Source organism: Oncorhynchus kisutch, linkage group LG14, assembly GCF_002021735.2.
Source record: "Oncorhynchus kisutch isolate 150728-3 linkage group LG14, Okis_V2, whole genome shotgun sequence".
Taxonomy (NCBI): domain Eukaryota; kingdom Metazoa; phylum Chordata; class Actinopteri; order Salmoniformes; family Salmonidae; genus Oncorhynchus; species Oncorhynchus kisutch.
Window position 1 is genome coordinate 31,524,079 of NC_034187.2, and position 26,070 is coordinate 31,550,148.

The 26,070-nt window shown below is 42.0% G+C and overlaps 1 protein-coding gene across 1 annotated transcript; it reads right to left on the reverse strand.

The window, feature by feature from the left end:
* Positions 1-12,961: 12,961 nt before the first annotated feature.
* LOC109903967 (pre-mRNA-splicing factor syf2-like) lies at positions 12,962-25,482 on the reverse strand. The gene is made up of 7 exons (XM_020501009.2): positions 25,385-25,482; positions 24,890-24,985; positions 20,992-21,117; positions 18,594-18,711; positions 17,523-17,613; positions 16,933-17,031; positions 12,962-13,494 (listed from the first exon to the last, which is right to left on the reverse strand). The coding sequence occupies exons 1-7, from the start codon at positions 25,400-25,402 to the stop codon at positions 13,329-13,331; spliced, it is 714 nt and encodes a 237-aa protein (XP_020356598.1). The 5' UTR covers positions 25,403-25,482; the 3' UTR covers positions 12,962-13,328.
* Between the last annotated feature and the right edge of the window lie 588 nt (positions 25,483-26,070).

Consider the following 26,070-nt stretch of genomic DNA (forward strand, 5'->3'; position numbering starts at 1 on the left):
CCTTAGAGAATTCTACAGTGACCCATACACCGGTCAGGGCTCTTTCTTGATCTGTGTGATCACAGGGGTTTTCCTGGTTGTGGTTTTCACAGCATGTGCGACAAAGGGGAAAGAAAAGTTTTCCTTTAGGACCCTTGTAAGGCAACACAGGTATAAACAGCCCCCTAGGAGGGTAGACAGTCGCTTTGATTAAACCAAAATAATTTTGGGGTTCGTCAAAGTCGCTGTGAATAATTTCAGGATGCCCTATAGGATAGAATGAGGAACTCATTACATGAGGATATAGGGATGTAAAATCTACATAGCCTATTGTCTCGTCGGGTTGAGCTACATAACGCAATGTCAAAGCATTGGTCCGGCCTCCAAACAAGGCCTGTCGCGGTTCCAGGGGCTCTGGAGGGTCATAATGGGTAAGGAAGGCCTTAACACTAGGATCTGCCTTTTTGAGGGCTGTCCATTCGTGCTCCCACAAAACCACAACTTTTAACCCGTAAGTAGCCTTTAAAGAATTCAGTTTGTCTTGAAACTCTTGGTACATTTCCCCAAAAGTCTTTTGGGTTAGGACACACAAGGTGTGGGGGACAAAGCATAATTTACAACCGTGGAAGAAACAACCGTTGTACTCATACACTGTCTCAACCCCGTCAATCTGTGTGTATCCATCTACATGGTAAGGCCCAAAAGCCTTCTCCCCCCGATTCAAAGCATGTTGGATAAAAATATCTTTATCCTGGGCCAAGTACTCCAACCATTGAATGGAACCACTAGAGTAGGCCTTGAATTGGCGTCGGTAGTTGTCTGGCGATGGGATAGCTATAGATTCAGGAGTTAGATAGTGTGTACGATAGGTTTTCATGCACGCTGATGCAATAGTTGTACAGCTCCAGGGGTCAATGCCCGCATCTTTGATTACCTCTTCTCTGAATCTGAGGCATCCTTCACGAAGTATAACAACGTCATTGTCACAGTATGATTCCATCTCTTTATGGAAATCAAAAGTGCCATGTCTTACGGTCTCGTACCATGTCATGAATCTCTCACGCTCTTTGGGAGACATTTGATCACACCCGTACATTTCGGGGGCTGGATAAGATCCTATATAATGTAGATTCTCCTCAGATGTGAAGAAATGAGGGAAATAGCCTTTGACAGAGTTTTCAAAACCCAAGGCCTCTGGCATTTGAGCCAATCTCATGGGTAAGAAGCTTAAGCTGTCAATGTATCTCTGTTTGAAGGCGGGGTCAACAAAGCATAATATTTTACTCCCTTGAGCTATGACACTGGGTGCCACGCCTTGCTGTATCAAAGGGTTCAGAAGCAGATAGGAGTCATAGGCCCTAGCATTGTGAGCTATAAACGTGAAGTTTCTGTACTGGGCTTTTCTAAAATGTTTTAGAAAGAGCCGGGCACAATTGGGTCCCTCGGCCGACCATTTTTCACCCTTGAAAGTCATGGTTGACACAAAAATAGGCAAATGAACCCCTGATTGCTGATTTGTCTCAAAATCATAAAACACATATTTCTCTGTATGTTCATCTTCAGCCAAGGGCTGAATGTAACACTCATGTGTTACTTCTTGAACCGCTTCCGCGTCTCTGCTTTTCAAAGGACCTTTACAGATTGGGCAGTGTATAATTCCACAAACATGAGGTTTAGGGCTATCTATTTTAAGGTTGTAATTGCAATGACATTTTGGACATTTCTTGTTAATGTCACAACTGCTTACAGATTTACATGCCTTGGGATGCCATGTTTCAGTTTTGTGTTTTTCGTAACAGTAGGCCGAACGACATGTGCGGTGACAATCCGCACAGGGGGTCAAGTTTAGCGGCTGCATAGGGCAATGTTTATCCAGACATACTGAACAGTTGTAACGGCACGAGTGCCCCCCCATGCGTGTGTAGCCGGTATGACAGGCTGGACAGACATATGGCGCGCCTAAAAAGGCTGTGATGTTAGTTACGGCATAGTAATGCTCATTTTGCACATAAAAGTACATAGTCTTAGGATGTGGTTCGGGTATATTTTGGAACTTGAGGAGAGCGTCATTAGCCCTACTGTGGTACAAAACCACAATCTTGATGTTCAGAAAGTTTTCAAATTTGACTATGTCTGAGAAAGCCACAGCATCCTGTATACCGAGACCCACCGCAGTTTGTAGCTCTCGAGCTTTTTGTAACGCGGCTTGATCAGTACATCCTGGGCTGAGTAAGTGGGCCAAACCTATGGCAAAACATAGCTTATTACCTGGATTGTGAACGTTTATGAGATAGGCCCTTTTATTGCTTATGATTTCGGACTGCATTAAACTCTCGAGCTTTCGTCTCTGACCCCCGCCCCCTTGTGGTTGTCGTACTAATTGTACTACAAGTTCGAGGGTCCTATCTGCTAGCACGTTTAAATTTGACTGAACAAGGCGTTCTAGCAGTTTAACAAATTGTTCAAGCTCTGCTTCACCATTCTGTAAAATAAGCGATACCTTGCTCTGTAGACTGTCTCCACAAATTTCCAACTGTAAGAGATCCCTAGGTTCGCTATAATCTCTAATCCTCGCTAACAGTTCATTCAAAGTGTCCATAAGCATTACGTAAAACACAGCATATTCCCGAATCTGACCCCCCCATGCGAAATTGAAAAACTGGCGAACCTCAATATTGTTGAATTTATTTCGACGCAAAACATGTACACTTCGATCAAGACCTCCCCCCTCCAGATTTGCTAGGCAATTGTCCAACTGTTCAAAAACATCGTATTGGGTTTCAGACTCTTCGGACATTGGTGTTAAAGGCTGATTTATAGGTGTCTGGGGTGCCGAATTAAACCTAGCGCTCTCGTTCTGTACACTGATCTCAAGACCGCCCCCCTCCAGATTTGCTAGACATTTGTCCAACTGTTCAAAAACATCATATTGACTTTCAGACTCTTCGGACAATGTTGTTAAAGGCTGTCTTAGAGGTGTCTGTGGGGCCGAATTAAACCTAGGGCTCGCGTTAAGCTGGGTAATTAGAGATATGATGGTTTCGGGAATCTGTGTTAACATGTTTTCCTCGGAAGGCCCTGACTCATTCATACGTGTAATAATGTCTATGAGTTCGGAGGGAATCTGGGATAATAGATTTTCATCTATTGTCATTATGTCAATTACCCCCGAATCATTCATATGGTTAACTATATCTTGGAGCTCTGTAGGGATCCTGGCTAAGAGGGTTTCAATTGTCTCACTTTGGTCTATAGGGGGCGCCATCTGTCTAATTAAGGATGTGTGTGTGTGTGTGTGTTTACATGTGTGTTTTTTAACGGCGGTATTTGCTTGTTTTAGCCCTAATGTTTTTTAACATACGGGGTAGCTCGCTACGCCAGAATGACACATCCTGATTGTATTGATGCTCGAGTAGAATACACATGCGCCTCTGGAGTAGAGCCTTTCGTGATTTTAAACCCAGGGTAAACGCTTTGAAAAAACGTTCTTGGTCTATTTCAGAATCTGCTGTTTCCCCCACAGAATTGGCCGATTCAAGAAGGTTGGCAGCTTCACAGAACATCAAATCGTCTACCTCAGAAATGTCATTTAAATCTTTGACATCATCAGGTTTCGCTGGTGTCTTTGGAGCCTCCTCGGGGATGCTTGTCTGGGCATCCTCCGATGTTTGTGCGTTGTGTTTATAAGCCGGTGAGGAGTCTGAAATAAAAATAATACATACACAAATAGGTTATTAACCCTAAAATATGTTAAAAATGCCAAATACATTTCAGATATAAGCCTATATATTAACAATACATTAATTAAATACCTCGGCTTTTTTGACGAGGGCTGTTCTGAAGAAGCTCTGAAACCAGGGGCTGATGTCTTTGTTCAACCTGTATTACAGCATCTGCAGGTTCGGTAGATGGTGAGCCTGAAAAAAACAAACAAACCAAAAAAAAAAACAGCATTAGGCCTTGTTTTAACATATTCCGGCATAAAAAAAATATATAAATATTAAAATAATAATATATATAAATAATAATATATAATTGATTCATACCTAGTCCTTGGAACGACGTCTCGTGAATATCGGCCAAGTAGAATTGTTCGGGTGAAGCGGAACTGTGGATCTGAGCACTAATTATCCTTTGGTGTTTAGAAATATGGGGGACAACGTTGTCCTGGCCAAGGGGAGTTGACCTGCCGTTTAAAGTCTCTGTTCGCTGCTTTTGTGTAAATACATCCTGGGAGTAGGGCAGAATTGTCTCGTAGTCATATGCTTCGCAGAAACCGTTCAGGCTCCATATGGCCTCGTTTAACCTTCTAGGCTTTAGGTCCTCTGTAAACATATAAAATAACTTTTAATATAAGATGCCCACACTTTTTGTTTTTAAGGTATAAATATTTTTATGTATGGAATTCTTGGAGCTTACTTACGTTGACAATTCAGGGCAGGCGTTTGTTTGTCGGCACTTTGTTTCGGAGCCCCATTGGATGGTTCGAGCTCAGTTATACCTCGGAGTATCTGCGTGAATGCTTCAGAATCTATAAAACATTCGACAATATTAAAGCTATAATCACTTTAGCTAATATTGCCTTGTTATACGGTAAGCATACTGATCCTAATGATTGTTTAATATTTCTATAACATCCCACGCTTTTCAAACAATTCCCCACAACAACCAAATCTAATAAAGATTTATTTCAAGAACTCACCTTGCGATAGATCCATTAGACTGTTTTCCCCGATTATCTTTTTTAACGCTTCAGTCCGATAACGATTCTTGGAGTTTCTGGAGGTGCTGTTTGCATCGGAACTAAAACGCTGCTAACATTGCCCATGGTTTCTAGCGCTTTTGTACCCTACGACCTAGAGAAAAACCCCTGAATGATTTTTTACATAGCATTTGGGGTTTGTCGTTTTTTTCGGGCTATACCCCCGCCCATGGTATATTTGACACATTTCAAACACATGGTATTGGGTGTGTCTAAACATTAGGATCCTTTTGGAGCTTCTAAAATCTCCGGGGTGCTAGCACCTAGATGCATGGGGGGTGGGTTGTTCTCGACATCGCTGGGATGAATGACTTTTTAGCCCACCTAAAAAAATAGTTTTATGAAAGGCCTTTAAGATTAGGAGTCGTAAGACACAATATTATTGTTGGGGGGTAGGCATCTGTTTTGCAGGCTAGTGTAAACCTTGGTTTCAAACGACCCACCAGGCATGCAAGGGTATTTTTTTAACAAACAACCCGCCCCCCCCCCCCCCCTTTTTCTGTTTTTGAAACACACACACACACACACACACACACACACACACACACACACACACACACACACACACACACACACACAGCCACTACAGAAAACTCCCTCACGCACATACGCGCGCACATGGCTTTTTCCGCAAGTTTATTCTCAGGGACAGACTGCGCTAAGAGTGAACAAACGCGAGAGTTCATAACGTGGTGAGATTCTGATTTTAAAACCATTTATTTCATTCAAAATATTTAGTACATACATTTTATATCCTTACATTCTTAAGGTATTTTACGATGCCTTTCTTACAGATCCTGGGAGCTTATGCAACCAACCGCCATTGTCCGTGTCGAGTTCACCCTCAAAAGGCAAGGCTCTCTTGCTAGGTCCATCAACACATGGTAAGTTTTCACTCCAGGGGTAGATCCTCCGTCGGGCCTTTTGGTCTTGACTCTGTCTCAAGGAAAGCCTCGCCCAGCGCTTTAACTGTTCCCCATTTTGGAAGAGAATGTCCAGCTTATTCATAAGTGTTATGAAAATTGGATAATCCACCCATTTAAAACTAAACACAGGAATAAAAAAGTTTACATATTTGCGTGCTCTGGAAGCTACCGGAGAATTGACAGACTTTGTAGCATTAGCCTTATCATAAAGGTCACAGGCTAAAATTGTCACTTTGTTGTCAGGGCTATAGTCCATTGAAGCAATTCTTAGAGCCTTGAGATCACTGCGGCCGCAGACCTGTTCTTCCAACGCATATCCTGGCACATTTGTAACACTTAGGACCTGTTCAATTTTACAAAGAGCCAGCCTGATGTTTAGCCATTCTCTCATCCCCAGAGCCGGGGGAAAACTCCCAGGTTTTGCAGGATAAAGGGGTTTGGGTCCACGGTCTGTGAATATCTTTACCGTAGAATCCTCCGGGTGGAATATGTAAGACATGTGGCCCTCACTCGTACCCAAAAATCCTTTAAAACATTCTGGAGCTTCACACAGAACTTCTTCAAGGCTTTGGTCACTGGGTTCATGACAAGCCGAGCATAACATCCCTAAAATTGGCATAGGTGTCATTTTTGTTTAATATTCAGGGGGGTTATCATGTACAGTCTTAAACATGTATTGTTCAGGCGCTTTATAAGGGGCAATAAACCAACCAAAACCGTGAGAAACAGTAACAGGTTGACCTGACACATGGTCACTTACTCAACCCTGGGCATGCACCCTTCTACATGACATAGGGTCATAAATCATTACATAGGGTCATAAATCAGGCTTGGGTCATCAATCATTAACGGCCTGTCAAAGGGACCCTTACTCACCCCATAGCCCCCACCTAACCAGGCTTGCCTATCAGGCTTGGGTCATCAATCATTAACGGCCTGTCAAATGGACCCTTACTCACCCCATAGCCCCCCACCTAACCAGGCTTGCCTGACCAGAAGACATGCACACGTCATCACTACATAGGGTTCACATAGCGTTCACATAGGTTCACATAGGGTCATCAATCAAAATTTTGACACGTGACATCTACTTTAATCTCTCTGGGGTGGTTAAAACTGCCAAGTTCTCAAGATAATTCCCTGCAGTTCTACAGTCGTGGCCAAATGTTTTAAGAATGACACAAATATACATTTTCAGTCTGCTGTCAGTTTGTATAATGGCAATTTGAATATACTCCAGAATGTTATGAAGAGTGATCAGATGAATTGCAAAGTCCCTCTATGCCATGCAAATGAACTGAATCCCCCAAAAACATTTCCACTGCATTTCAGCCCTGCCACAAAAGGACCAGCTGACATGTCAGTGACTCTCGTTAACACAGGTGTGAGTGTTGACAAGGACCAGGCTGGAGATCACTCTGTCATGCTGATTGGGTTTGAATAACAGACTGGAACCTTCAAAAGGAGGGTGGTGCTTGGAATCATTGTTCTTCCTCTGTCAACCATGGTTTCCTGCAAGGAAACAGGTGCCGTCATCATTGCTTTGCACAAAAAGGGCTTCACAGGCAAGGATATTGCTGCCATTAAGATTGCACCTAAGTCGACCATTTATCGGATCATCAAGAACTTAAAGGAGAGTGGTTCCATTGTTGTGAAGAAGGCTTCAGGGCACCCAAGAAAGTCCAGCAAGCGTCAGGACCGTCTCCTAAATTTAATTCAGCTGCGGGATCGGTGCACCACCAGTACAGAGCTTGCTCAGGAATGACAGCAGGCAGGTGTGTGTGCATCTGCATGCATAGTGAGGTGAAGACTTGGAGGATGGCCTGGTGTCAAGAAGGGAGACAAAGAAGCCACTTCTCTCCTGAAAAACATCAGGGACAGACTGATATTCTGCAAAAGGTACAGTGATTGGACTGCTGAGGCCTGGGGTAAAGTCATTTTCTCTGAATCCTCTTTCCGATTGTTTGGGGCATCTGGGAAAAAAGCTTGTCCGGAGAAGACAAGGTGAGCACTACCATCAGTCCTGTGTCATGCCAACAGTAAAGCAGCCTGGGACCGTGCTGATGCACTACCATTCATGTGTGGGGTTGCTTCTCAGCCAAGTGAGTGGGCTCACAATTTTTCCTAAGAACACAGCCATGAATAAAGAATGGTTCCAACACATCCTCCGAGAGCAACTTCTCCCAACCATCCAGGAACAGTTTGGCGACAAACAATGCCTTTTTCAGCATGATGGAGCACCTTGCCATAAGGCAAAAGTGATAACTAAGTAGCTCGGGGAACAAAACATCGATATTTTGGGTCCATGGCCAGGATACTCACAACTTTAATCCCATTGAGAACTTGTGGACATTCCTCAAGAGGTGGGTGGACAGACAAAAAAAACAAATTCTGACAAACTCCAAGCATTGATTATGCAAAAATGGGCTGCCATCAGTCAGGATGTGGCCCAGAAGTTAATTGACAGCATGCCAGGGTGGATTGCAGAGGTCTTGAAAAAGAAGGGTGAACACTGCAAATCAACTTCATGTAATTGTCAAAAGCCTTTGGCACTTAAATGCTTGTAATTATACTTCAGTATTCCATAGTAACATCTGACAAAAATATCTAAAGACACTGAAGCAGCAAACTTTGTGGAAATTAATATTTGTCATTCTCAAAACTTTTGGCCACGACTGTACACATTTTGCAATGGGATGGTGAACATTTTCCAGTAAAATTGCATGACTAAAACCTCAGCAAAAACAACTAATTACAGATTTTGAGTTCTTAGATTAATTTGGACTTTTAAGGAAGTGATACTGGCTTTGTTCCTATGGTGTCTCATGGGGGACAAACATCAGTAACTGCCACCGAACCACACCCTCAAGACTGAATCTTGTTTTTCATAACGAGTAACATGGAAATAGATTTGGTGCGTTCAGTTTCTCTTGAAAATTAATTTCCTTCAATTCTACACATGCCGTGTTCACATATTGAGTAAATAACTAAAACAAAGGGTCCCCTGGATGTCAGGGCCCCTGGGCACGTGCCCAGTCTGTAATTCGGCCATGATTACCGCAGGATGAAGATAGCTGGCTAGACTAACCTAGCACTGGGGCCACAGTGTCTCCTGACCCCTCCTGTCTCAGCCTCCAGTATTTATGCTGCAGTAGTTTATGTGTCGGGGGGCTAGGGTCAGTTTGTTATATCTGGAGTACTTCCCCTGTCCTATCCGGTGTCCTGTGTGAATTTAAGTATGCTCTCTCTAATTCTCTCTTTCTCTCTCTCGGAGGACCTGAGCCCTAGGACCATGCCTCAGGACTACCTGGCATGATGACTCCTTGCTGTCCCCAGTCCACCTGGCTGTGCTGCTGCTCCAGTTTCAACTGTTCGGCCTGTGATTATTATTATTTGACCATGCTGGTCAATTATGAACATCTTGGCCATGTTCTGTTATAATCTCCACCCGGCACAGCCAGAAGAGAACTGGCCACCCCACATAGCCTGGTTCCTCTCTAGGTTTCTTCCTAGGTTTTGGCCTTTCTAGGGAGTTTTTCCTAGCCACCGTGCTTCTACACCTGCATTGCTTGCTGTTTGGGGTTTTAGGCTGGTTTTCTGTACAGCACTTTGAGATATCAGCTGATGTACGAAGGGCTAGATAAATAAATTTGATTTGAATTAACGAGGACACTGCTGATGCACTACCAAATTTTTTAATTGCACATTGTGTATTCTGCTGTCCTAACTGTACGGTGAGACCAATGGTGTATTTTAACCATGGATTGCTGATGCTATGTATTGGCCAATGAGAGGCTTTGAAGCCACCGGTGTGCCATACTGGTACTCAGAAAAGCAGTCCTCCACACAGGAATCAATGTAATTCTACAGTATTTCATTTAATTGTTTCATGTAATTACTGTACATGTATTTTTGTTGTAGTAGAGATGGTAATATTAGTAAATTAAAACAATTATACTTGTATACATTTTTATATCTTTTCATTTGTAAGTTTAGATAACATAACATTCCATGGACTGCCTTGTTTTAGTTTTTTCCTTTCAATTAAGAACCAGGTGAGGGGAGTTCTTTACTAATTAGTGACCTTAATTAATCAAGTACAGGAGGAGCGAAAACCTGCAGAAACTCGGTGCTCCGCGAAATGAGTTTGACACGTGCATTAAGGTGTCTAAGAGAATAAATGTGTCAAAAAGAAATATAGGCCTTACTAAATGCTTTTCTATAGCTTCCTAAATGGTTTTTACAATGGTGGGACAGTGCCAAGGAGGTGCTGTGGCTTCAAAACAGTGCCCCCTGTAAGTCATTTAGTGTTTATATAAATCATTGGTTGAGACCCTGTCTGACTTCCTTAGGGTTGGGGGCCCTAAGCGACTTATGCCTAGAAACGGCACTGGTTGTGTGCATACTGCAATATGACATTTTAAAGTATAGCAGAATCTAATCAAGGTTTCCTCCAGTATGAATAGTGTTGATGTGCTCCTGCTGTTAAATTAGTCAGCTGTACTGCAAACATTGACCACATAGTGTCATAGTTTCACCACTGAAGAGTGCTGCAGAACTTGTGAATCCCAAACACTAAGAAATGAGTGATACTGACAAAGCTAGTTTAGCAGTGGAATGGTTTTCTAAAGATGAGTGACACTGACAACTAGTTTAGTGATGGAATTGCTGCAATCAGCAGTAGAAACAATAACTAAGTGTTTTCCCCGCCCCCGTTTCGGTAAAAAACAGAGGGTTGGGGCTGGAGAAATCTATCACTCTCAAATTAATACACAGCTGTGGCTGTAAGGACTGACCATCCATGATATCAAAATTATAGTTTTAACCAAGCTTATATTTTGGGCTCTGATGGAGCATGACAGTTGAACTAAGCTCATGAGGCATTTATAAGTTATATTTGTATAAGTTTTTTAAAAATGCATGTAGCAACTGCTGATTGCCCCTTTAAAGCCAAGCTAGTTTAAGTAATTGATTGGGGGCCAATTGTTATGTTAGTGATTTGAGGTCTGAATTAGACCCCCTGTACAAAAACAACTGCATAGCTTAGCTTGTCATATCACCTACCTGCATCCCCTCAGCAGTTGAGCAACATGGCCACCTCATGTTCAGTGGTTTTAATTAATGATTTACTCAGGCTCAGATTTCATAGTGTAAAAAACTTACATCATCCAGAAGTCACAGCCACACACATAGAGCAGTGTTTGTGAAGGTGGTTTTGGCAAGTGAGCTGAAAACTCTTTGTTCAAGTAGAGAACTCAGACTTGCGCTAAATGTCTGCTTTTTTGAACATGTTCTCTCCTAAGTTACCTGAGCTAACCCAAAGTGTCATTATGGCTTGTGAAACTGTCTTGTAGTCAGATACTGTCCTTCAGATGCATCTTACCTGAGACTCAGTAAGCCTATTATTATGACAAGATCTTGGCGTATGTGTAAAATGAACTTATTAATTTACCATCAACTGTGATTTTCAATGTTTATCAATCAATGGGGGAGTAATACATTAATCCACAATCCCATGGCTTGAGGTTTAAATCTGATATTCCCATGTCATGCCACACAATCAAAGATCCCACACTTGAATAGAGTACATCCTTAGCAACAGTCTTCCTGTCTCTATGAAATGCAAGTATGATCACAGTCACCGCACCTTTGATGTCAATATCAATGGCACTGAGAATTGTCGCAAACTAATGGGGAGGAGGAAAGGCAGGTCTGCTTTGTCATCCTTGTGTGTCTAGAAGGTTCATCACACAATGATTTTCTTATATCATTACTTTTATAAGCATTAATTTCTGCATCACTAGCAAGTGCTCAGACAGGAGTAATGTAATCAGTCACACCTCAGGACAAATGTTCTCCCTCCTGTCTTCTTACATGACGTAAGAGTATTTTTCTCTCTCCTCTGCTTGTATGATCTGGCCACAAGGGAGCTGCACTCTCTAAATCAGGAACATTCTGGCAATAACACAAGAGTCTTGACACATCTTTAGGAGAGAAAAACCCAGTGTTTACAGAGGGCATAAAGGATTCCATTGTGTGTGGAACACAGAATGCCTTTTCAGTTTGGCCTGAGAAAAATGCTACAAGTCATCCCTCGCAGGCAAACTTTATTTGATGTTTAATTTATCCTAATACCAGGGATACCAAGCATCTATTTGGGTGAATCACATGAATTAGATTGTCATTAACAATTGAGTTATCTATCGCTGTGTAACAGGTTTCCAATTTATACACGCTCTCATCTAACTCATCTCCAAAGAGAATAATTTCCAACAACAGCCATTTGGCTAACCTGTCACACTCTCTTCTCATTGTACTGAGGGAAAAGTTATTTAATGTGGTCTCTCTGATGAAAGACATGAAACGGTAGCGCTGTTGGTCAACGCCTACCCATCAGGCACATGATTGTGGATAGGCCCAACAGGGAGAGGAAATATCTATACATTAATGTTGTTGCCCATTTAGGAACACTAAAGATAACTGCCAAAGTTGTCCCTCCATGAAGCAAAATGTCAAAGCACCATAATCGTCATATAATCTAAACTGATCGTTAATGTTTTGTAGTGTTTCTTTCCTTTACATCATCTTCAGCCAATATCCTCAGGCTGATCAGCCAATCCAAAAGAAACAACCCTCACCTTAGAGCCAAACCAGACCGAGTCCCTACAACTCTACAAAGGAGAGAAATGTCAAAGATGTGATTTGTATACCCCCCCTCCCCACACACACCATCCTCATCTACCAGGAAATCATAAACAACTTGTCACTATTTTCTTGCATGCTAGCCTTTGAAACCCCCCATTCCCCATCTTATTTACATACCCCATGAGGCTCATTCAGAACACATTCATTAATGCAGATGAAACATTACTCAATGTCTGATTCAAATGAGGAGGATCAAATCCCTTTCAATATGTTTGTAGGACCCCCACATCGTGTTTTCTATTAACCCATAGAGGGCACATTGATTCAGAATATGGGAGAAAATTAAATCAGGGGATGGGTGAGGATAGCATGGGAATCTGTTTACGGTCTTTGATCTCATCCTAGGTCACAAGCCTCTCCTAGCTCATATCACTCTGCTTGGGGGCAGTCGGCTTAACAGAGATGTGGTCGATAACGATTAAATTGAATTGCTTAATTGTTTATCTCCTCATGCACTTACTAACACATTCTTCTGCTGGCATAACAAACACTATAGCCTTAAGGAGAATAATAGTGTTCTATTCTCACGCTCATGACAAGCCCCCCCATCCAGCCCAGACCGCACGCAACAAACCAAGGCCAACACATCTGCTAGATAACAAAAAAACATTTTTGTTTTATTGTGTGTTTTATTTAAAGAAAATGCATGGTCATACATCTGATACAAACACTGACAGAAAGGCAGGAATAGCATTAGAAGATCATTCAGGTTGCACTTAACCATTCCCACTAAGCAACAGTATTATAGTAACAATACAGAAACACAGATTTAAACATAAAATGCCTCTAAAGAAATGTCAGCGTCAAAATATAAACTTGATCCTAGAGACGTAAGCATAGGGACAACAATTTGGGTTTCTACGTACATGACCAGTCCTGTAACCAGTGAGTAATTTTGGGCTTCTGTTACAACAAAGCAGAGGATATGGAAGTGTCCATTATAATGACCAGTCCAGTTAGACTGCTGTGCCTCTCTCCAGATTCTGCTTGATCTCGGCTGTGTATTTGCCATAGAACCGCTCTGCCTTCTTGTTGAACTTGGCGTTCCTCTCGTTGATGTAGTCAATGTCTGCGTCATCGTTGTAGGCCCTACGCCGGCTGTATTTGGCCCGCTTCTCGATCCTGTGAAGAACAGCAAAGGATCAGTGTCAAGAAACGAAAAGGACACACAAACAACTTACAAACCAAAAGGACAACAATCATAGTAGAAAAACCTCATTCAGTTACTTAAAATCCAATCTCTCCAGAATGACTCACCATCACACAAAAGCAACAATCCCTAAACAAAGACGGTACACGTTCATATGCCAAAGCACCAATGAACAACCTTACTCGTCTACTCGAACACACAGGCACATACAGAGTCAATTCGCTAACTCACAGCCTTTAGTTAGTGTCTTCTAAGCAGAGATGTGTGTCATGCCCTGGCAGCCCAGTCTCATCTCTCACAGGAGCATCACTAACACAAGGCCACCCTAAATATAGCTGGGTGCTGAGAGAGGAGAGAATGAGGTCTAATGTAACCCAGGGACACTAGGGCAAGGAATATGCTGGTCAAGTGTGTGGGACTTGAGCTCAGGGGTTAAAGCAACAAACAAACAAAAAAATTATGACTGAAACTTAAGTCAATTTCAGATTGACTGGGGCCTCTCATTTCATGTCAGAAAGTAATGACCATCATGCTTTTAGGGAAAGAGGATAATTTTGTACAGTATGACTTTGACCAGTTAAAACATATTGGAACAGGCATATAGCCAATAAGCATCATCACCTGTATCCCGACTGATGCAGCATAGTGGCTATAAAATGTACATAGGGGTTTGTCCATCTGCAGTTACCACATTGCAGTGGTGTGAAGTACTTAAGTAAAAATAATTTAAAGTACTACTTAAGTAGTTTTTTGGGGTATCTGCACTATTTATATTTTTGACAACTTTTACTTCACTACATTCCAAAAGAAAACAATGTACTTTAACTTCATACATTTTCTGACACCCAAAAGTACATTTTGAATGCTTAGCAGGACAGGAGAAAGGTCAAATTATTGCACTTATCAAGAGAACATCCCTGGTCATCCCTACTGCCTCTGGTCTAATGGACTCACTAAACAGAACATCCCTGGTCATCCCTACTGCCTCAGATCTGGCAGACTCACTAAACACACATGCTTGGTTTGTAAATTATGTCTGAGTGTTGGAGTGTGCGTAATAGGGATTTCTTTTATTATTTATACTTTTACTTTCAATACTTAAAGATCAAAAGTAAATGTGATTGCTAAAATATACTTAAGTATATTTCAAACCAAATACTTTTACTCAAGTAGTATTTTACTGGGTGACTTTCACGAGTCATTTTCTATATATCTATACTGTCACTCAAGTATGACAATTGGGTACTTTTTCCCCACCGCTGCCACATTGGACATAACATTCTGATTATTATTATTATGAATAATTATTTAATTGACCTTATAAGATGCCATTGCCCCTTTAAGAGCTCTGTTGCACAGCTGCACCTAAACCATGCTTGAAACTCGGGTTGTAACTGCATTTGTAAAAAAAAAAGCGCTTCTCACGCAATAGACGGATTAGATGACAAGGCACGCTTCAATGGGGCAGAAGGCCGTGTGGCCAGATAGCTAGCAACAATGACAAGACACTGCCATCTGGGGAATCGTAGGTGGCTCGTTCCAGCCAGTTTTATATTGTTCTTGATACCATGTCTTGTTTTGAGGTGTTTTGACTGATGTCATGTCTGTGCTAAAATGGTTCAAATTCACAAGCTAAACAACAACTGTTACAATGTAGTTTGGAGACAAAAAGTGCTCATTGTGCAAATGTATTAATGTTTTCAATAAATATGTCAACAATTCAAGCCAACCCCATCTGTTTTTCCCCAGAGTTGCACACGCGTCGGTTTTGTTGCTAAACAACCAACCAGTCTATGGAAAGAGTAAAGAAATAAAACTGGGAACCCCCCTCTTTTAACAAAAGCCAAAACTGCTTTCAAACGTGTTTTCCTGTAATTGCATTAAGAATAGTTGTACATTGACTGCTTGTCAGAAAACATTTTCCTCCCTATGGCTTCGCAACTTCAATGCGCCTCCAAAGGAATATTTATCTCATATAGAACACGCAACAAGCCGACTAGGTAAATAGGTCAACTATTCTACTATGCGGTTGTTTGATTTTGTTTTGATAACATTACAGGGCAAAAACAGTAGCACTGGAGAGTTCCATCCTGAGTGATAGAGGCTTTGAATGACTTTGCCAGCAGTTACAGTAGTAGACTAGACACCACCGTTTGAGTTGGGCTCTGTGGTGGTGCATCTGAACATCGGAGTGTCTGCAACAATCATGCATGTCAGTTCAGCGGACATATTTTGTAGAACAGAAAATGCTTCTGTATTAGGCTGGGTCATTTCTAATGCGATTACTGCTTTTTGAGGTCGGTTTGATTTTTTTTTTTAAAGGAATCAGTTTGATAAAACAATAAAAGTCCCATGATGGTAGTGACTGCCCATTAATGCTCGTCACTTATTAACCATCATTTATTCACATGGCTTTATTATTTATCATCTCTATAGAGCTGCTGCCTATTCTGTCTGACAAAAATCACTATTTTAGTAGTTCTTCAAAGTAATCAAGGCATACTTTTATGACTGCTGAATACCAACTATCAATCACTTAGATCATGTATTCTCTCATTCTCAGACTACTTGTCTAAGCCTCACAGACCCGGACAAGTTTAAGCGGGTGCGCAATGAATTATGGTCATTGTTGTTAACTACCACGTGTATTGCGCTAAACTATGTAGAATATTGGCCTTTTGGAAACTACAGCTCCCTACTACATTTCAGTTGATTGCAATCAGTTGTACAACTGACTAGGTATCCCCCTTTCCCTTACATCGCACAGTTCAGGTTTGTTTCATCTCTACAGAAACTGCACATCGAGCTCTCAGAAGAAAAAAACCGAATGAAATGGTATTCCATTTTTTTACCGACATCAGACAATTTGTTGTTTAAAAAATTTAAAATAACTACCATTTTGGGTCATCGCTCAGCACTAGTCATTTCCAAACTATCTCCAGAACCCATATGACTGAAATCCATTGCATTGATGGAGAGCTTTAACCCCTGTGACCTTAGCTGGTATGGAAGGTCCAGTGTGTAGCTTGACCGGTCTATTACATGGCCATTCTTTCAAAAGGCACGCCATGCCTTATTGAATTGGGCAAATGCATTCTTCTGACAGCCTATCCAACTGAAAATCAGAGACGAGAGCTCCTTAACTAGGACACACTCCCAGTCCCCCACTAAGATAGAAAGTGAGAGAGACAAGAGTTTTCCAGCACCTTTCCAGCAGGAGATACCGTAAGAGCCCTATCAGCCAGCCCCATCAGGATTAACACTGGGGCTCATTCAGTAGGTATTAGATATGCCGCAGGTTTCATGGTCTGCCTGCCCTATTCACGAAGGGCTCTCATTCTTGTTTTGGACTCCAGTGCGTTGAATGCAAGGTCAGAAGGGGATAGGATCTCAGTCTCTGTTACGCTTACTGTTTCTCCACATCCTCCACCATGCGGTCGATGCCCTCCTTGGAAGGGACGTGGGTCCCATGGATCAGACTGTTGGATGTGGGGTGGAAATCCTCACCGCTGTGAGACAGAACAGGAGAGTCAGTTAACATAATAGGGATTATAATGATCCTCCTCTCTCCAAACTGAATACCAGTCATCTCTGACTGGGAACATTATGCTGTTGTGTACTTCACCCTTCACAGCTCCACATGTGGCAGCCATTAAGGGGAAAAACCTGTGGGTACTGAACTCATCTTTGGCTGATCAAGAAAGCCCACCATAACTATAACCATACCATTCCTCTCGAGCGTTTGCCTCACATTGACGCTTTCAAGACATGAAATGACTGAGTCTGTGGCTATGTCAAAACGAACCCAGGAGCAGAAGAGGGGCACGCTGATCTGTGAAGACTGTGATGGCAGCATCGATTATCTAAAATAACTGAAAGCTTAAGGCTGGCGGGGGAAAAAATGTCATGCTACTCATTTTATGGGGGAAATACGGTCTTCTCTGAAACACTCAGTAATGGAAAAGGAAGAGAGGCGTTTTATGAGGAGGCTCCAACTCACCACTGCTCTCGCTGCCTCTCGTAGCCGTCCATATCTGGTTTGATCTGCTTGGTGAGGCGCTGGTACTGTCGCAGCTGGGCCTCTGCGTAACCTGCGGGCCAATGGCAGCAAACAAGAGGGGTTATAATTACCGGAACTAACTTCAAGCAGGCGCAAAGCCCTGCGACAAAACCTGCATCTGGTTAAGGGAGATGAGGCCCTTTCAAGCCCCTCTGGTGATAATTCTCTCCCCAAAGGTTTAATTCAGAGACGTTTTGATGCAACAGATGGCAGCCATATTTGGGGAACGCAGCGATCCTTTTTGGCAAATTAAATTGGAGGCAGTTAAAAATTATTTATCCCAAGGGGTCTTTACACGCACCCAGAATTCCTCTTACAGGGCTGCACTGCGGTGGAGTGACTGTACCACGTCCAGTAGCCCTATCCCGCAATCTAATTTCTGCTGCCTTAAAGGCTGGTCTTTGTGGAGCTGAGGTCTTTACAAACAACCAGGCTCTACAGAACAACATTAAAAAGTCACTCTTTCCCACTTGTTTCCGCAGGAGTAACTCTTATTTTAGGTGATAGCTTGATTATTATTTTTTTTAAACAGATTGAGGGTGTATAGCACAACATACTGGTAGGTGTTCTCCAAGCCCACAATTGAATGGCCCTCAAAACATCTGTCTCATTGTGTTGTGTGACAAAACTGCACATTTTAAAGTGGCCTTTTATTGTCCCCTTTTAAGGTGCACCTGTGTAATGATCATGATGTTTAATCAGCATCTTGATATGCCACACCTGTCAGGTGGTTGGATTATCTTGGCAAAGGACAAAAACTCACTAACAGTGATGTAAACAAATATGTGCCCAACATTTTTGAGAAATAAGCTTTTTATGCATATGGAAAATGTCTGCAATTTTTTTTTGGCTCATGAAACCAACACTTTACATGTTGCGTTTATATTTTTGTTCAGTATAATATATATATAATAGCCTATAACTAGGGACCAGAGTTTTTCTTGTTCAGGAAAAGTGACCAGCTGAGGGATGGAAGTCCTGTTCACTCAGTAAAGGAGTCCCATCTCTCACCTGAGAATCCTGGGTCAGGGTTCTTCTTCTTCTTCTTTCTCTCCCACCGCTCAGCATCCTCAGCACTGATCTCTAGCAGTTTCACCCTGTCATAGTCCTCCCCTTTGGCCGCACACTCCTGAAATCACACAGAAACACACCAAGTCACTAAACAGCAACAGAGTACATACAATTACTAGATAAACTTATAACATGACTAATCTATTATCCTAAGGTACATAACTTGCAGCTGACCTGACATCTTTTTGACCAGCCAACAAAAAAACATCTTACACGTGACTGTTCATCCAACAAGCAGTGTCTGATAATTATTTCACCTTAGCTCTGCCACTGTATATAGTCATTACTACATTAACAATATTACGTTGTGTAAACATAAAAAATCTCCCCGCAAGATAAAACACGCATCTTCATTTCACAGGTAGAATCGGGAAGCTTCGACTTCCCGTGTATTTGTCTGCTCATAGTGAACCACATGGTCCAGCATTCATAGTGAATGCACAATGGGGCCAGAGCAGTCAGCTCCAGCATTCATAGTGAATGCACAATGGGGCCAGAGCAGTCAGCTCCAGCATTCATAGTGAATGCACAATGGGGCCAGAACAGTCAGCTCCAGCATTCATAGTGAATGCACAATGGGGCCAGAACAGTCAGCTCCAGCATTCATAGTGAATGCACAATGGGGCCAGAGCAGTCAGCTCCAGCATTCATAGTGAATGCACAATGGGGCCAGAGAAGTCAGCTCCAGCATTCATAGTGAATGCACAATGGGGCCAGAGCAGTCAGCTCCAGCATTCATAGTGAATGCACAATGGGGCCAGAGAAGTCAGCTCCAGCATTCATAGTGAATGCACAATGGGGCCAGAGCAGTCAGCTCCAGCATTCATAGTGAATGCACAATGGGGCCAGAGAAGTCAGCTCCAGCATTCATAGTGAATGCACAATGGGGCCAGAGCAGTCAGCTCCAGCATTCATAGTGAATGCACAATGTTCCTCGGAATACACATCACAGACAAACTGAATTGGTCCACTCACACAGACAGCATCGTAAAGAAGGCGCAGCAGTGCCTCTTCAACCTCAGGAGGCTGAAGAAATTTGGCTTGTCACCAAAAGCACTCACAAACTTCTACAGATGCACAATCGAGAGCATCCTGGCGGGCTGTATCACCGCCTGGTACGGCAACTGCTCCGCCCTCAACCGTAAGGCTCTCCAGAGGGTAGTGAGGTCTGCACAACGCATCACCGGGGGCAAACTACCTGCCCTCCAGGACACCTACACCACCCGATGTTACAGGAAGGCCATAAAGATCATCAAGGACATCAACCACCCGAGCCACTGCCTGTTCACCCCGCTATCATCCAGAAGGCGAGGTCAGTACAGGTGCATCAAAGCTGGGACCGAGAGACTGAAAAACAGCTTCTATCTCAAGGCCATCAGACTGTTAAACAGCCACCACTAACATTGAGTGGCTGCTGCCAACATACTGACACTGACACAACTCCAGCCACTTTAATAATGTGAATTGATGGGAAATGATGTAAATATATCACTAGCCACTTTAAACAATGCTACCTTATATAATGTTTACATACCCTACATTATTCATCTCATATGCATACATATATACTGTACTCTATATCATCGACTGCATCCTTATGTAATACATGTATCACTAGCCACTTTAACTATGCCACTTTGTTTACATACTCATCTCATATGTATATACTGTACTCGATATCAGCTACTGTATCTTGCTTATGCTGCTCTGTACCATCACTCATTCATATATCCTTATGTACATATTCTTTATCCCCTTACACTGTGTATAAGTTTTGGAATTGTTAGTTAGATTACTTGTTGGTTATTACTGCATTGTCGGAACTAGAAGCACAAGCATTTCACTACACTCGCACTAACATCTGCTAACCATGTGTATGTGACAAATAAAATTTGATTTGATGGGGCCAGAGCAGTCAGCTCCAGCATTCATAGTGAATGCACAATGGGGCCAGAGCAGTCAGCTCCGCCTCACACCGAGCTGTAGTCTTTTAGAAGCTGGAAAGAAATGTGTCACCTTGTATATCTAGTAATGAATCTGCCGATCAGAACGTCGCTGAAAGACGTCCCATGGCTCTATCGAACAAGGACAACCATATCTACATGCCGACAAACGTATAGTATGATCGGTATAACAGAGGCTTCGCGAAATGCCACAAAGCAGGACTACATTCATTCGGCACGCAAATCCCAGACCTGCCTTCTTTGTGGCCAATTGTGTGTGAAACTTCACTGATCTCGAAATGCCTCAGACACGATCAAAACAAACCCAAAAATCAACCTCTGTGAAATGTCCCTTTATGCATAGCAGTCAACTATCTACGTTGATAAAGAGCTACCTTTTTCTTTTCATCGGTCATGAGTTCCCACTCCAGACGGGCTTTCTTAGCCTCCCAGTTAGTTGGCAGCTTCAGTCTCTTGTCCTCCTCCACAACCTCCTTGTGATTGAGCTTGCGTGCTTCATTCTGAAACAGATACCACAAAATACATCAATTCCAGAACTTGAAAACAAAGAACACAGATCCAAGCTGTACCATATAAACTCAAGCTACTTGTGAGCTCAAATGAGGGTAGGCTACTAAGATGTTAATAACCAATTCATAAACGCTAACTACCTTTAGTATCCATTGACAATAGTATGTTCTGGCCGGGGAAGTTGTGATGAGCACCGATGCTCGTTCTGAACATTAAAACTCATTGCTTGCGGTACGGTTTTGGAATGTTGACGAGCTCAGGGCGAGGATTTCCTTCCAAAGAGACATCAGGGATTGTAATATACTCTATATACTATATTTCACGGAAGCATGGCTCTATTGGGATATACTTTGGGTCCGTACAGCCAGTTGGGTTCTCAGTTCATTGCGCAGACAGGAATAAATCTCTCTCCGGGAAGAAGGGTGTATGTTTCATGATTAACTACTCATGGTGTGATTGTGATAACATACAGAAACGCAAGTATTTTTGTTCACCCGACCTAGAATACCTCAATCAAATGCCGACCGTATTACCTCCAATGGTTAATTCTCTTCAGTTAGTCACAGCCGTGTATATATCCCCCCCCCCCCCCCCCCCAAGTAAAGGTTGACCAATTATGATTTTTCAACGCCGATACCGATTAATATATGGGGCAATATATGGGGCAAAAAAGTATTTAGTCAGCCACCAATTGTGCAAGTTCTCCCCCTTAAAAAGATGAGAGGCCTGTAATTTTCATCATAGGTACACTTCAACTATGACAGACAAAATGAGAAAATAAATCCAGAAAATCACATTGTAGGATTTTTTTATGAATTTATTAGCAAATTATGGTGGAAAATAAGTATTTGGTCACCTACAAACAAGCAAGATTTCTGGCCCTCACAGACCTGTAACTTCTTATTTAAGAGGCTCCTCTGTCCTCCACTCGTTACTTATATTAATCGCACCTGTTTGAACTTGTTATCAGTATAAAAGACACCTGTCCACAACCTCAAATAGTCACACTCCAAACTCCACTATGGCCAAGACCAAAGAGCTGTCAAAGGACACCAGAAACAAAATTGTAGACCTGCACCAGGCTGAGAAGACTGAATCTGCAATAGGTAAGCAGCTTGGTTTGAAGAAATCAACTGTGGGAGCAATTATTAGGAAATGGAAGACATACAAGACCACTGATAATCTCCCTCGATCTGGGGGTCCATGCAAGATCTCACCCCGTGGGGTCAAAATGATCACAAGAACGGTGAGCAAAAATCCCAGAACCACACGGGGGGACCTAGTGAATGACCTGCAGAGAGCTGGGACCAGAGTAACAAAGCCTACCATCAGTAACACACTACGCCGCCAGGGCTTAGACGTGTCCCCCTGTCTAAGCCAGTACATGTCCAGGCCCGTCTGAAGTTTGCTAGAGAGCATTTGGATGAGCCAGAAGAAGATTGGGAGAATGTCATATGGTCAGATGAAACCAAAATATAACTTTTTGGTAAAAACTCAACTCGTCGTGTTTGGAGGACAAAGAATGCTGAGTTGCATCCAAAGAACACCATACCTACTGTGAAGCATGGGGGTGGAAACATCATGCTTTGGGACTGTTTTTCTGCAAAGGGACCAGGACGACTGATCCGTGTAAAGGAAAGAATGAATGGGGCCATGTATCATGAGATTTAGTGAAAACCTCCTTCCATCAGCAAGGGCATTGAAGATGAAACGTGGCTGGGTCTTTCAGCATGACAATGATCCCAAACACACCGCCCGGGCAAGGAAGGAGTGGCTTCGTAAGAAGCATTTCAAGGTCCTGGAGTGGCCTAGCCAGTCTCCAGATCTCAACCCCATAGAAAATCTTTGGAGGGAGTTCAAAGTCTGTGTTGCCTAGCAACAGCCACAAAACCTTGACTATTTCGTTGACTATTTCTCTCTATACCATTTTGTATTTCATATACCTTTGACTATTGGATGTTCTTATAGGCACTTTAGTATTGCCAGCCTAATCTCGGGAGTTGATAGGCTCGAAGTCATAAACACCGCTGTGCTTCAAGCATTGCTAAGAGTTGCTGGCAAACGCAGTAAAGTGCTGTTTGAATAAATGCTCACGAGCCTGCTGCTGCCTACCACCGCTCAGTCAGACTGCTCTATCAAATCATAGACTTAATTATAATCTAATAAACACACAGAAATACAAGCCTTTGGTCATTAATATGGTCAAATCCAGAAACTATAATTTTGAAATCAAAACGTTTATTCTTTCAGTGAAATACAGAACCTTTCCGTATTTTATCGAACGGGTGGCAACCCTAAGTCTACATATTGCACAACCTTCAATGGTATGTCATAATTATGTAAAATTCTGGCAAATTAATTACTGTCTTGATAGGAAGAAAAGGTCTCCACAGTTCGCAACAAGCCAGGCAGCCCAAACTGCTGCATATACCCTGACTCTGCTTGCACTGAATGCAAAAGTAGTGACAATTTCCCTAGTTAATATTGCCTGCTAACATGAATTTCTTTTAACTAAATATGCAGGTTGAAAAAATATATACTTCTGTGTATTGATTTTAATAATGGCATTGATGTTTATGGTTAGCTACATTTGTGCAACGATTGTGCTTTTTTTGCAAATGCGCTTTTGTTAAATCACCACCTGTTTGGCGAAGTAGGCTGTGATTCGACAATAAATTAACAGGCACCGCGTTGATTATATGCAACGCAGGACAAGCTAGTTAACCTTGGAATATCATCAACTATGTGTATTTAACTAGTGAAGATATGAAAAAACAATCAATCTTCACAAGATAAGTTTAATCTTAGCTAGCAACTTACCGTGGCTCCTTGCAGCCACAAGGTCCTTTTGACGCTGCACTCCATAACAGGTGCCACGCAGTCTCCTCATGGACTGCAATGTAATCAGCCATAATCGGCATCCAAAAAGGCTGATAACCGATTGTTATGAAAACTTGAAATCGGCCCTAATTCAAATTGGCCATGCCGATTAAATCGGTCGACCTCTACCCTCAAGCTGATACCACCACGGCCCTCAAAGAACTTCATTGGACTTGATGAAAATAGGCAGTGGCTGGGACTGAGATGTCACAGGAAGACCAAAAAAGATCATCAAGGACAACAACCAACTGGCCACTGCCTGTTCACCCCGCTATCATCCAGAATGCAAGGTCAGTACAGGTACATCAAAGCTGGGACTGAGAGACTGAGAAACAGCTTCTATCTCAAGGCCATCAAAATGTTAAATAGCCATCACTAGCACATCAGAGGCAGCTGCCCTATATACATAGACTTTAAATCACTGGCCACTAATAATAAAACACTAGTCACTTGAATAATGTTTACATATTTTGCATTACTTATCTAATATGTATATACCATCTTCTATATCTTAGTCTATGCTGCTGACCAAATATTTATATATTCTTAATTCATTTCTTTACTTTAGATGTATGTATGGTTGTGGAATTGTTAGATATTACTTGTTAGATATTACTGCACTGTTGGAGCTAGAAACACAAGTATTTCGCTACACCTGGAATAACATCTGCTAAACATGTATGTGACCAATAACATTTGATTTGCATAGATTCCCTTTGGCTTTTGCTTTGGACGGTAAGATTAATTCAATCAATATAGCCAGCTGCTGGCTTTTTGGATAGATTTTTGGTCTATAAGGAGAAACGTTAGGCTCCTTTAGTCCATTAATGGGCCAAGACGTTACTAGAAGGTGTCTGAAATAGAATCTTTGAACAAACTCACCCTTTTGAAATGCAGTTCCCGGAATTTTCGGAGTCTCTCCTCTCTCTTCTGAGATGCAGTACTTTCGGTCGGCTCATAACTGACCGAAGCAGATCCCTAATAAAATCGCATAAACATTAGCTAGCTAACATAAGTACTAACTCGAATGTTGGAACCATGCTGTACAATGGCAAGACACAGCAAGGTAACGTTAGCTAAGTTATCATGCTAATCCATACCACAAACACATCAGTGGTTAAAAGCAAATCGAAAAACATCTTGCTAAGAAGTATAAAGGGAATGGTCTGAAAAGCTAGCAAGTTAGCTAGCTACGGCTGTTAGCGCTAGCCATGAGACTGTAAACAGACATTAGAAGTACTGATATGGGTTCTCCATTGGGTACACTAATATATTTCAAATGTCAGTTTGATTTTTTTCAGTAACTGTATATCTTAGTCAAAACTAATGAACCCCTCCTTTTTATTATTTCAGGTTATAATTCGTCAAAACACCAACCTCAGCGCAGGACGCCATCGTTGAGCTGGCAGTCAGGAAGTCTTCGCCCTGAATGTCGGATGTTACGCAATGAACAAAACAGGACCGTGATCATAGAAATATTGTAAAATCAATCAAAGATCTCATATTATTTTGCTTATTTAGATTTATTTAATGAGATTCAAGGGGGGGGGGGGGCTCAATGGGCTACTATATTGTCATGGTGTCAATAACATATTCAGGAATTCATTGATAGGTAGATACAAAAATGTCAACATGTTTTCAAGTGATCCTTTCCCCCAATTGAATAGCCCACAACTTCAACCACAGATGTGCACATATTTTTTGATAGGTTTACTAATTAACTATTTCCGGTAAGATACTACCACTAACCTAAGCTTTTTTTTAAATGTTCTGTAAGAATTGAGGATCAAAGAACAGTGACTCATTGGATATGTCAGGGAGACATGAACCAGAATCCGTACTAACAGGAGACGTTTGATATTGCGAATATCCTTTAAACCCACGAAGCAGACATTCAACTTTGTATTCACCAGCTTGTCAAGTTTAATCATGTCAAAATAAGTTTGTTACTCACAAAATATGGAGTTTCGATTAGCACCTATCGTCCTTTCCTGTCGTCACATTACGGGCAGTATGTACTTCCAAAAAAGGTCTAAATGAAATAGTTACATACAACCGGGAAA